The sequence below is a fragment of the Chenopodium quinoa genome, unplaced genomic scaffold (genome assembly GCF_001683475.1).
Source record: "Chenopodium quinoa cultivar QQ74 unplaced genomic scaffold, ASM168347v1, whole genome shotgun sequence".
Classification (NCBI taxonomy): domain Eukaryota; kingdom Viridiplantae; phylum Streptophyta; class Magnoliopsida; order Caryophyllales; family Amaranthaceae; genus Chenopodium; species Chenopodium quinoa.
The window spans coordinates 902996-922500 of record NW_018742483.1 but is presented as its reverse complement, the minus strand read 5'-3'; the positions used below and the strand labels follow the sequence as shown (position 1 = coordinate 922500).

The window sequence follows — 19505 nt, the reverse complement described above, 5'->3', positions numbered from 1 at the left end:
ATTGATAAGATAAATTTGGTAAACACGATAAAAACTCGTGACAAACAACTTTAGCCACAGCAGTATTTGTGGTAGTGGATATTATGTGCCACGGTAGTATTTGTGGCAAACAACCATATTAGCAACGATAATATTTGTGACTACTAAGTATATTAGTCACAGTATAATTAGTGGCAAATTAGTTGTTAGCCTCGTTAGTATTCGTGGCAAAAGAATTTGTTTGCCACGTGAATAACCGTGACATAAAATTCAAAATTTGCCTCGACATCCTTTTTCCCGCGGCAAATTTCTTGCCACGACCTCTTGTGCCTCGGGAGTAAATTTTAGAATTCCCGTGGCTACAATTCATAGCCACGGGAATTTCAAACTTGTGCCACACTTTTTCCCGTGGCACAAAGGTTAATTTGTTGTAGTGAAGCATAGAATAACATTTAGTCCATGTTTTAAAATCTTTAATCCTTATTCATTACAACTTTGAATTTTGTATGTTTTGATATAGATAAGAATAAATAACATTTATTTAATTGTAGCCAATAACTCCATAAGGTAAAATGGAGGTTCTACTTGTAAGGTTGCAAATTTTACTTCTAGACTTGTAGATTCTACTGGTGAAGTAGCAACATTTGCTTCTAAACTTGTAGATTTATTCCTCCCTTACCCCAAATTCTTCATTTAGTTCAACCACATTCTTAATGAGAGAGAACTAAACATGACATCATATGTCCAAGAAGTAGTAATATGCTAAATCAATTTATATAATATAGTTCTTAAATTCGGAACATTTCTATTCTTTTACCTTCCAACTATATGAGGTAGTTTCTAAACAATTGGAATTGGTCCATTTAATTTGAAACATTGGTTGTTCATAACAACTTTTAGCATGTAAGTAATTCTAGGTTTGAGAAGAAGCAACTTGTTTGCATTTCTTGGCCTATAACTTCTTAATGCAATCCTTATATATTCTTAAACCTTTTTCCTCTTGAGCCACTTAGAAGATTTCTTTTAGGTTCAAAATGATACTTTTCTTAACTACATTAAACACATTTCATGATTCTGCTAAGTCTTATTCAATCATTATTCATATTAGAGTCTAGTCAAATATTTAACTCTAAATGAAATGGATGAAGAATAATGTCATTTGATCAACTTTTGATCATAGAGACTTCCAATCACTTTCTTATATTCAATCATATTGAAGATAAGAGATTTTGTTGGATTTCTATACTTGTCTTTTAAAGGGTTTGTACCTCCTATCTCATTGTAACCTTGAAACACTTTTCAAAATGAAGATGTGTTGGCATTTTACTCAAACATTTTGAATAAAACCAACCTTAGACATGTGACATGGGTTTCTAAAACTTGCCTTTTAGAACCATCTTAGCAAAATTGGAATATAAGTTTATGGATTATCTTTTAACCTTTTGAGAATGTTTCTCAACTTTATTTTCAATCGAGGAGATTATATATTAAAATAAAATTAGAACGAAATATTACTCGTAAATTAAATAAACGCAAAATTCAATTATGTTTAATAAAATTTAAAAAACCATAAGCGAATTAAATTGGTAACTTTAAAACACTTTATTCAATTTAAATGATCCCAATTTGAATTCAGTGATTCCAAGACGCTTTATTTTTGCAATAATTGACCGGACTTTGGCCCTACCATCAACCATTACATTTTCAAGGTGAGTAAACTCTTTACTAATTACAACTCTTGTAACTCTTGGTTGAATAATTAACCATCAGATGTTTAATTATTACCCATTTGCTTCAAGGTTCTAAACGCTCTAGGTAACTTTGTTGAGTATAACCAATTAAAATTGTAAAACTTGATTTACCCTAAATTTTCCAAGATATAAAATGACACCCAGCTTTGGCATGACCTATCATAAATATCAAAGGTTTATTGGGTTTTTAATAGGAAAAGCAACCTCAATATTACCGGGACCTAGATTCATTATGCTGTGATTATTTAGTGAACTCTAGTGCATCATCACAAGCATCAATAAAATCTAACATGCATAATCTACTAATGCATAAATAAAATGACATAGTATGACCCATAATCCTAAGAAAACTAATAAAGCAAAACTCCCACTTGAACCTTCATGAATCTTATCTATCTAGCTCCTTTGGGCCTTCACTCCGTTGGCTTCTTGAATCACTTGCAACTTGTAATATTATTCTATTCTATCTACTACTTAAATAAAATAAAATAAATTACAAAAATATATACATAACGGTACGCAAAACATATTTAAATTACAAAAATACAGAACGATGCGCATATTGTATTTAGAATCTATGGGTCATACTAGTCTATATATAGCAATAAATAATATTATATATTATAAAGTGGCATATAATAAATAACTCATCATGCTTTCCTAAACTACAATATCGAATGTTCATAATTGAGGAAACATGACCACCTTAATATCTCATATTTAAATAAATTATTGCAATTAGATAATATAATATATTATTCAATACCAATCATAAAATATCATATATTCTATCTTAGGTATGAGATAGAATCAAATTTTATTTTAATTATAGAAGATAAATCATATTTATCTCCCATGATTATCCTAACTAATTTAGGAGATTCTATCATAATTGCCTAGCCAATAATAATATTTTAAATTAATTATACTCCTAAAATAACTATGGGATAATCACATTATTTAATTAATTATTAACTCTATCGAATCTTTTTGCTCAAAACTCTCAAAACTTATCCAAACTTAACAAAATTACCAACTTTAATTTTGACAATTATCTTCTTAAAATCAAAACTTACCTTTTAATTTTAAAATATGATTTTATCAAAAATAAAATTAAATATTTTTTTTTGAAAAACTGTGCCAGCCACCATGGTGTGGCCAGCCGAATCCAGCCACGGTGGTTGTACACCGGTTGGTGTACGGTGCACAACAGTGACGCACAACAACAACAACAGCAGTGTCGCACAACTGTTGCACGGTGTTGCTGTTGTTACACCTCCTAACCCGAGCTGCCGCCCCACCCCGCACCTTCCTCCTAGCTCAGACCACCTGCTGCGGCAGCCGTCGTGGCTACAAAACCCGGCTGTGGTTGCCGCACCCAAAAACCTTTTTTTTTATTGACTTTAATTTAAAGTAAAACAAATCTTTTATTAATATTAAATTAATTATAAATTGTTCCAATAAATTTCAAAAATAAATCATATTCAATCTTGAAATTATGTTCTTCATGAAATTAATCCCCAATTCAATTTAACTCTTAAATTAAATAATTTCATCATTAAAAATTCATAATTTAACATGAAATCAAATAGATTAAAATCATAAATCAAATAGCAATCGAATTAAATCATTATCAAAACACAAAAATCATAATTTAGGGTTTAGGGTTTTGAATTTTTCGAAAATTAGGGTATAGGGGTTCGAAATTTTCGATTTTCTAGGGCAAAATTTCAGATCTTTTGATGGCTAATTTTGAGCAAATTTAATCACTTTTAATAATTCCATATGTTAAATCACATTTAAAATAATAATTGACCCATAATTAAATTATTTTCCCTCCTAATTGAATTAAAATTGTAGACATTCAAAGAATTAAAATTTAATATGCGTAAATGCAATAGGCTAACTGATACCACTGTAAGATTTTAGATACTCTAAGAGGAATTTCATGAATCATATTCATAAGCATTGAATAACCAAGATCATTGTATAACACATAAAGAACAAGTAATTATACCTTTAAAGCGTGATTCAATGTGCGATCGAGCAAGAACAATGGAGATAAGAAACCTCAAGCCCGATTCCACTACTTGGTCTAAAGGCATAGATTAAACCTCCATTAATTCTAGTTAGTCGTGATTGAACCTTTAAATCAACCTTATACGGTGAAGAGAGGAACAAACCAACCAAGAACCACCACCACGAACACCACACGCCACCTAGGGTGGCCGGCCGTACGGAGGGGTGAGTGGGGAGGGCGTGCGTAAGAGTGAGTGAGAGAAAGAGAGAGAGAGAGAGCTTAGGGTTTTTGGGATTGGTTGCCTTGTTTCACAATTTACTTTAAGTTAATTGTGAATTAATGCAACCATAGGCATGAATCTTATTTATATATCATATCTCCAAATAAGAGTCCATGTCAAGCCCAAATACCTAACTCTAATCTAACTACTCTAGGCCAACTCCATTCATGAACTGTCATATTCTCATGAGGCCCATTAATGGGCCTCTTACTTGTTTAACCCAATACCCTTGTTGTGTGACGTTATAGGATCCATTCTAGTGGGCTTTGGACTATTTGACTAGCCCAAAGATCATTGATCATAATCTAGCAACAGACAATGACGACCCAAAAGAATGGACTTATTATCTCCAAAATAGTGATACTTGATATATCTAGTAATTTCATTTATCGAATACATATTTCCTTCATAGCCGAGTGAGAGCACTCTCGGAGTGCCGTGTGAATCTGAGTCTCTACTGATTTAGGTCAGGTAGGATTGGGTCCTATTGAGTAGCAAGTTTCCGGGTAAGAGCTTGTGAATAAGTACCGGATAGGAACTTGTAAGAAAGTGCTTTGTATAATAGGTAGACCTGACAATCCTGACCCATACCCGATGACTCGACCCGAATGACCCGACCCATGACCCAAAATCGACCCGAAACCAGTGACCCGAAATTGACCCGAAACCCGAATTAACCCGACCTGACCCATACGTGACCCGAAGTGGAACTGACCCTACCTTGACCCGAAACCTGAAATGACCCAACCCGAAACGACCCGACCCGAATGACCCGACCCAAAGTTGACCCGAGACCCGAAGTTGACCCGACCCAAAAATGACCCGACCTTTAACTTCTTTTAGTAAATAATTATATAAGTTATAAAAAGTTTATATTAAAAAAATATACATTAAAATAGACCCAATAACATCTTACATGACTACATAGACTTTCACATAATAGCTAAAAATGATGGTCAAAGTGAGATGTGTGAATAGTGCAAAATGTCAAATCGTTAAGAGTAATTTGGGACGGAGGGGATATAAGAATAATTCAAATAAATTATTACAACAATGACAATGATAATAAGAGTACGTATTAAAACTAAGATCAATAAGAGAGTGAGGTATAACTCAATTAGTTAGAGCATCCCTCTTAGTTTCAGGAGATCCTGAAAGTGATTCTCAGTCTAAAAATTCTAAACACAAAAAAAAAAGGTTAATAAAAGTCAAACAATTACTATAATCCATGAAAAAATTAGCCTTAATAAATATAGTGAGTTTTTCGTCAAAAAAAAAAAAAAATATATATATATATACAGAGTTGAATTTAACCCAATGAATCACCTGAATATGACCCGACCCGAAGTTGACCCGAAAATTGGACCCGAAAATTGACCTGACCCGAACTGACCCAACCCGAAAATTGACCCGACCCGAAAATTGACGCGACCCAAACTGACCCGACCCAAACTTGACCCAACCCGAACTCGACCCGAAGTGTTGACCCGATACCCGACCCGACTCGATTATCAGCCGACCCGAAATCTACCCGAAACCCGAAATGACCCGACTCGACCCGAACTTGACCCGATAATCTTTTGACCCGAACTTGACCCGACCCAAAATGACCCGACCCATACCCGACCTGAATGACCCATTTTCCAGGTCTAATAATAGGTTGTAACTAGGTGATGTGTTGCCCTATTATAATGAAGTGTTTGTGTTCAAAATCCCTGGTAGATAGGGTCGAGGTAGGTTTTACTTCCAGTTGGGCCTTCAAAGATTTTCTCGTAGCGTAAAATCCGCTTTGCATTGTCTAACTTCCTAATGTCAACCGTTTTATATTCTACAAAAATAAGGCACTAAGGAACATACTACAATTCACACCTCCTCTTATAGTATACCATCCAAATAACCGATAACAATTTGTGGACTTTTCCGTATGGGTAGAAGCACCAGTACTCCTATATCTCATTTTTTGTTTGCGGATGATATCCTACTCTTTGGTGAAACATCCTTTGAGAATACCCTTGCCATGACAGAAATTCTTGACCAATTTTTGTAGCTTGTCTGGTGAGTCCATTAGCAATGCAAGAGTAAGGTGCCTTTCCTAAAAACACTTTTTTATAGGATAGAAAATTGTGTTGTTAATTGTGATGCCTTAACCATCAAAGAAACTGAAGATCTCAGCCCTTACCTTGGCTTTCCTACCACCAAAGTTAAGGTGAACTTCATCTATCAAAATGTTCTAGCCAAGTTAACATCTTGGAAATCTGTGTATCTATAAAAAGCAGGGTAGATCTGCCTCATCAATTAAATCTTAAACTCTTTCCCAAACTATTATATGCAGTGTATGATTCTTCCTTAATCCTCCGAAAAACCTCTAATAAGCAAATCAATAATTTTTTTGTGGGGGAAAGGTGATTCTACTAAGGGTCTGTACTTAGTGGGCTATGTTTTGTTAATACAGAATTACAGACAACACAGTAATAATATCCCACCCCACCAAAGAATGCTTTAGTTGCCGTTTAAGCAGGTAAAGACTACGGTACTTTATTTGATGAAAATAATGACCATAATGTCAGTGCTAATTATTATTTTTTTCAGGTTCAAAAAGATTTGTAATTATTATTAATATTTATGCTCCACACATGTATACGCATATGCTTAATCATACTGTGCAATACATAGAAAATGCAAAAGCTAAATCATATAATATACATTAACTTAAAAGAAATAGCATAAAAAATTCTTATTTACACAAAACCAACCTACTTCGAACATACTCTTTTAAGTTCCAAATCCTATGAAATAGTGAACCAACTTTTATATTTCCAAAACACAAAATAAAACAACAAAACACAAATATGGAGTTGAAATCCTCCATTAATGAAACATGGAAGCTCTTCTCACTAGGAACCTTTGTTGGTTGCCTTCTTATACTCCTAATCCTTGATAAAAGCCACCAAAACACAAGTCTTTTAGCTGCTAGAAATGCTATGCTACAATTTGGTCCTTTTAAAATGCTAGATTCGCCAACCGATGAAATTATCAATACTTTGGACCCTTCAAATTTTACCACTACTAATCCTATCGATGTTTCAAACGCTACCGCTCTTGCCCCTACGATGAATGATCAAGTTATCGCCGTCGAAAACGTGACGACTCCGATGAACCAAACCGAGAAGAAGTGTAACATGTTTGATGGGCAATGGGTTTATAACCCGGATGAAACTCCTACTTATGATTCGATCAAGTGTCCTTTCCTTGAAGAGAAGATTAGTTGTCGAGTAAACGGAAGGCCCGATTTCGAGTACGAGAAATGGAGATGGGAAGCTAACAATTGTGATATACCATTGTAAGTGTTTTAATTTAAACTTATACAAATTGTACCAAGCCAATATCTAATTTTTAGTTCTATCATTTAAAAACATTAACTAAACTGAGCATCCTCGGTGGGGATGGTGAGGAATTTATTTATTAATGACTTTAAGATTATAAGTTCGAGCTTCAAGGGATTTTCTTCTTCTCCTCAAAAATAGTTAACAAAACCTGTTCAGCATGTTTGGTCGGGATGGTGATATAACTTTGAAATCACAAGTTTGAATCTCACCATCTACATAGGTTTGGGAAAAATGAATTTATGTTTCTCCTTGAGGAAAAAAAAAATAATTAACATTTATTTGAATTACTTATGGCAGATTTAATGGAACAGACATGTTAGAAAGGCTGAGAAACAAGAGTATGGTGATATCAGGTGATTCATTAAACAGGAACATGTGGGAGTCACTAGCTTGCCTTCTTTACACTTCAATTCCATCTTCTAGAGTTGAAGTACATGCCAACCAAGTACTGTATAAAGTTCTTAAAGCAAAGGTATTTATATAATTATTATATTTTCTACTTTAATTTATTTTGTTGGGTTAATTATGTCCTGTTTATTTTGGTAAGGAATCTTTGTTCAATTCATGTTGCTTTCTTCATTTCCAATGCAGGATTATAATTTCACCTTTGAGTTTTACTGGAGCCCATTTTTAGTTGATTTTGATACAAAGCACAAAAGTGGCAAAAATGTTCTTGTTCTTGACAAGCTTTCACCCAATTCTAAACATTGGCTGGGTGCTGATATTATGGTTTTCAACTCCGGTCACTGGTGGTCTCATACCGGTAAAATGAAATCGTACGTATCCCATACCTTTAGGCTATGTTTGGATAACAAAAAATGGAAGGAAAGGAAGGGAAGGGAAAGGGAGGGAGACAAAGTTCCTTTGTTGGGTTAATTATGTTGGGGGAAGGAAGGGAAGGGGGAGGGAGAGATCCATTTTCCCTCCTCCTTTAATAAAGATCATCCCTTCAAAATTGGAGAGATTTGGAGGAAAAATGGAGCTCATCATTTCCTCCACTTTCCCTTCCTTCCCCTTCCTCCTATTTCCCTCCCTTCCATTTCCCTTCTAATTTCTTATCCAAACATAGCATTATACTCTTGATACTCAGTACTTTAAGATTTGTTCTTCCCACCTTATTTTTTTTTTATTAACTGGAATTATTTTTGTTTAATTTTGAATAAGTGGACTATTTTTTTTTATTCACATGGGAGATGCTATAGATGAGGGTGCGCGGGTGTGTGTCTAGTGCTCCTCCCTACTCAAATTTACAAAAAAAAAAAATAATAAACTTATTCCATCACTTAAACATTGGAAAAAATATATTGCATCGTTTTTCTAATTTTCATTTATAAATGTTATCATCATTATTGGCGGTATAAATAACTAATATGCATATCTCAAAAGTTTTAAATTACTTGAGTTTTTTTTTTTTTTAATTTACCTACTATCCTTGTTTAATATGAGGTGCAACAAAGATTTGTCAAGGACTTCTACACTAAATTTGTTTGGGAGTGTTTAAAGTGAATGATAAAGATGAATGTAATGAAAGAGAGAAATAAAGAGAAATGATAACTTAAAAACGAATTGAAAGAGTAGCAATCATTTTAGTAAATGGTACACATGTTATTAAACAGGGTAATGTATAACTTTGTGGTTTAGGACTTGCTCATTTTCTTAATTTTCAGGTATTTACCCCATGTTACAACAATATATTGCAATGAAAATTAACTCTAAATTTTGTTCATGACACAATAGGTGGGATTTGTTCGAGTACAAGGGAGAGTTAACAGAGGAAATGCCGTTAGAGCTAGCATACGAACGGGCAATGAGAACATGGGCTACATGGATAGAAAACAACGTAGACTCCACGAAAACTGTGTACTTCAGGAGTATTTCAGCAGAGCACAAAAGTCGACAATATAATCAATGGTGCTACAATGTAACAAAACCAATAATAGATGAATCATATGTATCCGTCTACCCAGAGTCACTTGTTGATACCATTGAGACCATGATAAATGGGATGAACAATCCAAAGGTGAACTACTTGAACATGTTGATAAGTATATTAGGTGACTCGTACTTCGTAGCTTTGTCCGCCCGATCGGGCGGACATTGCCCGGTCTGACCGGGCGGAAGAAGAAGAGGTGCCTGGCAAATTCGTTGAAGAAGCTGCTCTCGCGCCCGACCGGGCGAGCCTTCGCCCGACCGGGCGAGCCTTCGCCCGATCGGGCAGACCTTGCCCGGTCTGACCGGGCGGTGGGGGTTGGATACGTTGAAGCATTCGTATGGAGTTTTCTTCTCGCGCCCGATCGGGCAGACCTTGCCCGGTCTGACCGGGCGGAGAAGGAAAAATGCGGAGACGCGGATTTTACGATTTAAAGTTATCTTTTATGTTATCTTTTTGCCCAAGTATCTTTTATTTTAGGGATTAATATAAAACCTCCCTAATATCAGTATTAGGGTTAAAAAGAGAGACAGAGTGAAAGCCGTTCTTGAGAAATACAAGAATCATCTTTGTAATCTTTGCAGTTTATAGTGAAATCATTCGATCTCGGTGCCCGTGGACGTAGCTATCACATCGATAGTGAACCACGTAAATTCTTGGTGTTGTTCTTATTGTTTGCATTGAATTTCTTTATTGTTTTCTTGTTTGTTTACGACCTTTGCTTCCGCTGTCGCACAACAATTGGTATCAAGAGCTCAGGTTCAATCCTTGGAGAGTTTCTTGAAGATAACAATGGCAGGAGATTCAACAATAAGAATTGAGAAGTTTACCGGGAAAAATAGTTTCGGGCTATGGCAAATTAAGATGAAGGCTCTGTTAAAACAACAGCAGATATGGCGTCCGTTGGCTCCAAAGAGTACTACTTCGGAGTCAGGAGACGGACCGACTGACTCGCAGTTAGAAGTTATGGAAGAGAAGGCACACTCTACCATATTACTTAGTCTTGATGATCAAATCATCACGGAGGTTGCTGATCAGGAAACGGCGGCTGGATTGTGGCTGAAGCTGGAGTCATTGTATATGACTAAGTCGTTGACCAACAAATTATTACTGAAACAGCGGTTGTTTAGCCTCCGGATGCAGTCAGGTACTTCCTTACGGGAACATCTAGAAAAACTTAACTCTATTTTGCTTGATTTACGTAATTTAGATGTTAAAATTGATGATGAGGATGTTGCGTTGATTTTACTTGTATCTCTACCGTCTAGCTTTGAGAATTTTGTAGAGTCTTTTGTTGTTGGTAAGGATTCTATAACCTTAGAAGAAGTGAAGGCAGCACTTCATACTAGGGAACTCAGAATGAAAGCTACGAGTGATAATGGGGATAATGGTAGTGGGTTATTTGTTAAGTCCGGAAAGTCTAAAAAGAATAAGGGGTTTAACAAGGGGAACAATGCTGGGTCGGGTGCTGGAAACGGCAAGGATGGATCTAGTAAAACTACTACTAAAACATGTTATTACTGTAAAGAACCGGGTCACTTTAGGAATAATTGTCCGGTGAGGAAAAACAAGTCCCAGGCTGCTGTAGTTGAAGAGAAACCGAATGAGAGCTATAATTCAGAGGAAGATTTAGCATTAGTCAGTTCTGCTAGGTCTGATGATTTATCTGATAACTGGGTTCTAGATTCGGGGTGTTCGTTCCATATGTGTCCACGTCGAGATTGGTTTGATACATATGAACCTCGCAATGGGGGTATGGTTATAGTCGGTAACAATGCTCCATGTAAGGTCACAGGTATTGGTTCCATGAGGTTGAGGACTGTTGATGGGCGGAGGTTAACTTTGACTAATGTACGGCATGTTCCTGCTTTAGGAAAGAATCTGATTTCATTGGGTACCCTGGATGAATTGGGGTACAATGGTGTGTTTTCAGATGGGGAGTTGTGTATTTTCAGAGGTTCTGAGTTGGTACTTAAGGGTATCAAAAGGAACACCCTCTATGTTTTTGAGGGTGTTACACTGCCTAGTTCTGCGGTTTGCGCATCTGTATCTCACCAGGAGATGACTAAGATTTGGCACATGAGGCTTGGTCATATGGGGGAGAAGGGGATGCAGCTATTGTCCAAGAGGGGTCTTCTATCCGGGGTCAAGGTTGCCAACCTTGAATTTTGTGAGCATTGTGTGTTTGGTAAGAAACACAGGTCAAAGTTCAGCAAGGGTGCTCACATTACTGATGCAGTGCTCGATTACATCCATTCAGATTGCTGGGGTCCATCTAGAGTTGAAGGTATGGGAGGTTACCACTATTTTGTGTCATTTGTTGATGACAAGTCCCGATACACATGGCTTAGGTTGCTTAAGTCAAAGGATGAGGCCTTCAAAGTTTTCAAGCAATGGAAAGCTTTGGTGGAAAATCGACAAGGAAGGAAGATCAAGAAGCTACGAACGGACAATGGGCTAGAGTTTTGCAAAGACGAGTTTAATCAGTTCTGTGCAGATGAGGGTATAGGTCGGCATCATACTGTCAGGAAGACACCACAGCAGAACGGTGTAGCAGAACGGGTTAATCAGACACTGCTAGAGAGAGTCCGATGCATGCTCTCTAATGCAGGGCTTGGGAGGAGGTACTGGAGTGAAGCTGTGTTAACAGCTTGTTATGTCATTAATAGGGGTCCTCATTCTGGAATTGATTCCAAAATTCCGTTTGAGATCTGGAGTGGTAAGTTGCCTAATTTTTCGAATTTGAAGATTTTTGGTTGTGTTGCTTATTATCATGTTATTGAGGGTAAGCTGGATCCACGAGCCAAGAAGGGGTGTTTTGTTGGGTACGGGGATGGTGTGAAGGGGTTTAGAATTTTTTCACCTTCGGAGGGTCGGGTCATTCTTAGTAGGGATGTTACTTTCGATGAAAACACCATGTATTCAATTAAAAATGCAGAGATTTCAGATTTGAGAAGGGAAGGAGACAATTTATTACAGACAGATGGGGTACTTGAGGTACATCAGTCTACCATTGCTGATTTACCTCGGGTACAATATATTGATGATGATGCTGATGTTCCAGTGCCGGGTACTCCTGAACCTGAGATTACTCCTACTCATTCTAACTCTGGGGATGAGGTGGAGCAATCTAATCAGGGGTCATCTAGTCAACCTGACACCATTCTTGAGATGCCTAAACGAGTTATCAAGAAGCCTGTTAGATTGATTGAAGAGATGGAGGGAAGAAATTGCTGTGTTGATGCGATGACAGGTTATGCATTGAGTGTAGCTGATGATGTAGAGTCATTTGAACCTGCCACATATAAACAAGCAATTAGTTGTAGTGAGTCTGCGCAATGGCTTGCCGCAATGGGTGAAGAGATGCAGTCTCTTTACAAGAACAGAGTGTGGGAACTGGTAAAGGTACCGGAAGGGAGGAAGCTTGTGGGTTGTAAATGGATTTACAAGAAGAAAGAAGGGTTGTCGGAAACTGAGCAAATACGTTTTAAGGCTAGGCTAGTTGCTAAGGGGTTCAGTCAGGTAGAAGGGGTTGACTTTGTTGAGATATTCTCACCTGTGGTTCGACATACTTCTATCCGTGTGTTATTGTCAATTGTAGCACATTTTGATCTTGAGCTGGAGCAGTTGGATGTTAAAACGGCCTTCCTTCATGGCGATTTGGAGGAGGAGATTCTGATGAAGCAGCCCGAAGGATTCGAAGCTCCTGGAAAGGAACACTATGCCTGCAGATTGCTAAAGTCATTGTATGGACTTAAGCAATCCCCCCGACAGTGGTACAAAAGGTTTGATTCTTTTATGGTTTCACAAGGTTTTGACAGGAATTCATATGATTGCTGTGTGTATCATAGTAAGCTGGATAATGGTTCCATGATTTATCTTTTGTTATATGTTGATGACATGTTGGTTGCCACAAAGAATAAATCTGATATTGCTAGATTAAAGGAGATGCTTAACTCGGAGTTTGACATGAAAGACTTGGGTGCAGCTAGGAAGATTTTGGGTATGGAGATCTACAGGGATCGGGCTAGAGGTAAGCTTTTCTTGACTCAGAAAAGCTACATTGAAAAGATTTTGTCTCGTTTTGGGATGGAAAAATCGAAGCCTATAAGTACGCCAACTACTGTTAGTTGTAAGTTGTCTTTGTCTATGTCACCTCAATCAGAGGAGGAGTTGTCTTATATGTCTAGAGTTCCATATGCAAACGCGGTTGGTTGTTTGATGTATGCTATGGTCTGTACTAGGCCGGATATTGCGCATGCTGTTAGTGTTGTAAGCAGGTTTATGGCTCGACCTGGGAGGGAACACTGGCAAGGGGTGAAAAGGATTTTTCGCTACCTGAGAGGGACAGCTGATATTGGTCTTGTGTACGGGAATGGTAAGGAATGCTTGGTCACTGGGTACAGTGATTCTGATTATGCAGCTGATGTGGATACCAGGAGGTCTGTGACTGGTTATGTGTTCACTTTGGGTGGTTCTGTGGTTAGTTGGAAGTCTACATTGCAGTCATCAGTTACGTTGTCAACTACTGAAGCTGAGTATATGGCTTTAACTTCTGCAGCTAAGGAGTCTATTTGGCTCAAAGGCCTAGTAGGTGAACTGGGTATTGCACAGGATTTTGCTACAGTGTATTGTGATAGTCTAAGTGCGATTTGCTTAGCTAAAGATCAAGTACACCATGATCGGACGAAGCACATTGATGTCAGGTATCATTTCTTACGTACTGACAAGAGGATTAAGGTGAAGAAGATTGGGACTGCTGACAACCCGGCTGATTTCTTCACTAAGCCTGTTCCGTTTAGCAAGTTTAAACATTGCTTAGACTTGTTAAATATTGATTACTACGTGATGTAGTAGGTCCTGAGGGGCGAAGTTGGGGAGCTCCTGGTGTAGGTGTGTTGGCATTAAGGTGGAGCTTGCCCGGGGCTTGTGATGCAGGTGGAGCATTATGAGTTGTTATACTTGGAGACGAGTATGTGATGGGTCTTGGTTGAAGACTTATCGGGATGTATGGCTTATGCATGAGTCCTGCATCGGGTTTGGCTTGAGATGTTTTTTCACTATGTCTTGATGGGGTCGTTTGCTGACTACGAGTTCTCGTCAAGGTGGAGATTGTTGATAAGTATATTAGGTGACTCGTACTTCGTAGCTTTGTCCGCCCGATCGGGCGGACATTGCCCGGTCTGACCGGGCGGAAGAAGAAGAGGTGCCTGGCAAATTCGTTGAAGAAGCTGCTCTCGCGCCCGACCGGGCGAGCCTTCGCCCGACCGGGCGAGCCTTCGCCCGATCGGGCAGACCTTGCCCGGTCTGACCGGGCGGTGGGGGTTGGATATGTTGAAGCATTCGTATGGAGTTTTCTTCTCGCGCCCGATCGGGCAGACCTTGCCCGGTCTGACCGGGCGGAGAAGGAAAAATGCGGAGACGCGGATTTTACGATTTAAAGTTATCTTTTATGTTATCTTTTTGCCCAAGTATCTTTTATTTTAGGGATTAATATAAAACCTCCCTAATATCAGTATTAGGGTTAAAAAGAGAGACAGAGTGAAAGCCGTTCTTGAGAAATACAAGAATCATCTTTGTAATCTTTGCAGTTTATAGTGAAATCATTCGATCTCGGTGCCCGTGGACGTAGCTATCACATCGATAGTGAACCACGTAAATTCTTGGTGTTGTTCTTATTGTTTGCATTGAATTTCTTTATTGTTTTCTTGTTTGTTTACGACCTTTGCTTCCGCTGTCGCACAACAGAACATTACCAAGCTTTCTTCATATCGAATGGATGCACATCCATCGGTTTATAGGAGCATGGACTGGAAGAACATTACGAAGAAATTCGAGAATGTTTTGGGTTACGCTGATTGTAGCCATTGGTGTTTGCCTGGATTGCCGGATACTTGGAATAGGTTGTTGTATACATCTCTGTTTTATAATATTTCAGATATTACTAGTTCTTAATATTTATTTCTTTGCAAGTACAGCTGTAAGTTTTTTGAATTTTTATGTTTTTGCCACAGATTTGAAAAAGAGTGGTTTTCAATTGTAGGAGATTAGCGGTTGAAAGTGTGTAAAGTATTCAGTCTAACCGGATTGAATTAAATTGTAGAAAATCAGAATGATGTTGAATACATGGAACGATTGAATTTTACTATATTGACTATTGAATTACTCTCAAGTCTCAACATAAAAGTGGAGATTATTGTCAAGATACAATTGAAATTGACATGTGAATTAGCTTACTCAAGATATAAGGTAATTAAAATCAAAGTTGTGCATTAGATAAATGTATTTAAAAAAAAAAAAAAACTGATACGGTATTGAGTGGAGAGGCGGGAGTGGGATTAATAATTGTATGTATTGTAGCAATAATATTGAGCGTATACTTTCTATTTTATGCAATTACACGCATACTGACTTAATGATTAATCCAAAGCCTAGTAGTATCTGAGCTAATCTTTTCATTTACTAGAATTTCGAGCTCCTCCATGAGGGCTTCCAAACGGAGGGTTGTGAGACAATAAAACTATGTCTCGCAAAAGGGCATTTTAGACGTCATTTTATAAATGTCTCATTGAGCAGTTAAATAATACCACTGGAGTTTCAGTGGAACAAAATGCACTTTTAGTGATATAAAATATAGTCTCATTGATACTAAAAAAAATTCAATTGAAGTTTAAGTGGAACAAAATATAAACTCGGTGATAGTGGCTCCTGTAAATTTTTTACACGTGAACATATATCTGAAAAGTATTAGTAGAGCCCGCATTGCCTTTTTTACTTTTCCTATCTCTCTCCTCCATTCTCTCTCTTCATTGTAACATTTTATTTTTTTAATAGTTGTGAGACATTTCACCATGTCTCACACCCCTCCATTTATACTTCCTCCTAATCCATAATTCATTCCATATAATGTATTCTTCTAATTTTAGGAATGGTATACAACATGACATTAAGGATTTTAGTGAAGGTGAAAGGACCTTTAATTTAATGGCTCATGCTGTCATGCATAGTACTAATTAAAAAAAAATATTTAACTTGATTAATTAGATTTATAGTACCACAAGGCAGAGGTTAAGTTTGATACATATGAATACACTTTAGGATAAGCAAATTCTTTCCACGGAAACTATTAACCTTTTTGTTTATTTTATTTTATTTTATTTTTGGTTATTTTGTTTTTTATTTTTTACTTTATATATGGTTGATTTCGAAATCCATTAGTTGTCCTAGTAATAATTGTCTAAAATTCCTTAACTCATTTGTTTATCTGCTAATAAAAAGTACCATTTACAGATCATTGAGTCAAAAGTCCAAAACTAGTTAAGAAAGGATACTTGGACACTTGGTACCATGTTGCAGGATATTAGAAGTTACTAAACTACTAAAGTGGTGACAACTTTTGTCAATTGACTGAGCTGTACTCATACACTCATACTATAAACTAAAATTGCTAGGTAATCCACATGCAAGGGTTACAAACCTGGACACTACGTTTTTTTATTTTTTGAAAAACAAAAATATTTCATTAATTAAAAGTCATACGACATATATAATAGAGATTCGACGTTAACAAATATATAAGATATTGAATCAAATACAATTTTCCTTCATAAAAACTACGATCGTCGAGTAGATCTTGCATTGCGGAGCATCTCCCGCTTATATCGCTGAAAATTACAGCCTTGTTGGAGAGACAATCTAATGATCCTTTGTAGCCGTGAGGATGATTTCCTTCCGATTCATCTGTTCGTATTCGAAAACTTGATAACTTTTTCACCAACGAAATAATTTCACGACAATCCATTAGATCTGCTACCATAGATTCAAAACTAAGAAATTTCTCCCTCGAAAAGAGGAGATAAACCTTGTCTTTCGAAGGAGGTCGAAAAACTCTTGTCTTTCGAAGGAGATCGGAAACCCTTTCTTTCGAGGGAGAAAAGTTCCTCCCAAAAGGAAGAAGTATTATTATAAACCTAAAAAAAACAATAAAGAAACAAGGATTGGGGCTTTCCACCGATTAAAATCGATGGAAACCCCTTCAAAATTCAACAATGGAGGCTAGGGTTTTGGAGAGAGAAAGGATGAATACTTCATTCGGACACTACGTATTTACTTCCTCCGATTTTTATATACTCGATTTATTTGCTTTACTTTGATTAGGATTGATGATTCATAACTAAGAAAAACAAAATGTAATTGTGTTTGGTTCGTCTTAAATAATAGTATTTTCATATTAATGATTAAATTTTTTATATATTATTCGTAATTAAAGTTATTATAGATAGAAATAATAAATCGACAAGCATGATAAGAAAAGAGTTGCAAGTACACCAAAAACAGAAGGTGAACGATAAATACTCCAACCAAGTTGGTCATGATCAATTTATCTTGCATTGACCTAACAAAAGGAGAGCACTTTTCAATTCAATTCTGGTTAGGTGCACTGGGGGAAGAAGAGATCCCCTCTTTCTAAAACCCAATTTTCGTGAGGAATTCCGATCTTGTAGGATTTTTCATCTTACGGTACCTTCTAAAATTAAATAAGTTAGTCTTGATGTTTTTTTTTGGGGGTACGGTGAAAGACATGATCATATTATTTTACCAAATTTTAAATAATAAAATAAAATAAACGACCATTTTAATCTTGTAAAACATTTATTCATTAACAGAGTAATTCTTATAATTTGTTTCTTAGGTTTGAGGTTGTTATACCTAATAAAAATAAATTCTTGCAGTGATGGAATCTTGAGAAGAGCTTTGTATAATATATAATGAGGTATGAAGTCTATGAACTGATGTATTTTCTAATAATAGTGTATATGCATTGGTCCGGGATAATTACTAAGCTAGTAAGCTCCTTGTATAAGTGGAATTTGGTCAATAGGGTGTGCAATAATTTAAGTCTAGATTAGAATAAATTATACTTTCTCTGTTTTTTTTAGTTATACCTGGGGATGGCAATTTAATCCAAGTTTGATTCAAATCTGATCCGATCCGAAGAAAAAAAATCCAATTCGAATCCGTTTAAAATTAGTCCGAATCCGATAAAATAGATCTGAATCCGAATAGGAGGTGGATCGGACTTGGACCCTACGTAAAGTCCGATGGAGTCCGACCCGAGTCCGAATCCGAGAGTATAAGCATATATGCTCTATAACTTGGGACAATTATTTGCTTGTTTTGTAGCAAAATTTTGTTATGCAACTTAGTTTATAATTTAAATATGTTATGTTTATATTTTAATAGGTATGACAATATAAGCAATTATAGGTATATGACATTACATAAAATAAAAATTAAAAAAATATTCGGATCATTTCGGAGGTCCGTATAAACGGACCAGATTCGGATCCGAAAATTACGAGTCGGATGCTATGCTACCCCCAAGTTTTTTGCAGTAGGTGGGGCTCGAACTTGTGACCTCAAAGGTGAATTGCTCATCGACTCCACCAAGCTTTGCTTGGTTGTACATTCTTAACTATAAGTTTAGGATAATGTGAAGTGAATATTAAATTAAAGTAAAAAAATACTATATTTTCCTATATGTAAATAAATAGTCATAAATACTTCTTGTACTTCATATTTCAGTCAAGATTCATTACATATTTACAATTTATAGGAAACATTCTTATGACTTAAACCAAGCTATCTGCGAAATATAAAAATGTACACCAAAATTCAATTTTTGCTTTGCACCTTATCAACTTGTTTATATGCATCAATTACATGTTACAGCTAATGCGAGTTCCATCCTTTGGGCCTTTGGCATATTACAAGAGGATAGTGACAAAAAAACCAACTCAATCCACATTATATTTTGGTAACAATAAACTAGCTATTCCCTCTCTTATACCATTTTTTTGACTTCTTGGTTTGCCGAACAGTCAGATCATGAAGATTAGATTGTAATCATAATCAAATAATATACTAATACTTAATTAACTTTTTTGTGGATTTACATGAAGTCTTGTACTTTTGTACGTAAACTTTCCAGTTAAAAACAACATTGAGCTCTGTGTAATTGTTTTCATTTTATTTTTTGTACAAACATTATCTTATTGTATAATTTTAGTTAGGCAATTAACTGCTTAGCAGTGTATTATTGTTTCTGAAGCCAGCTTTTATTTGTTCTATTAACGTGACGTGATCATTAATTTAAGTT

At 36.3% G+C, this 19505-nt stretch overlaps 1 protein-coding gene across 1 annotated transcript; it reads left to right on the top strand.

Moving 5' to 3' along the window:
* The first annotated feature begins 6739 nt into the window (after positions 1–6739).
* Positions 6740–15670, top strand: LOC110719105 (protein PMR5-like). Its single transcript, XM_021898000.1, has 5 exons — positions 6740–7370; positions 7714–7888; positions 8008–8192; positions 9154–9451; positions 15098–15670. The coding sequence occupies exons 1-5, from the start codon at positions 6880–6882 to the stop codon at positions 15299–15301; spliced, it is 1353 nt and encodes a 450-aa protein (XP_021753692.1). The 5' UTR covers positions 6740–6879; the 3' UTR covers positions 15302–15670.
* Positions 15671–19505: the final 3835 nt, after the last annotated feature.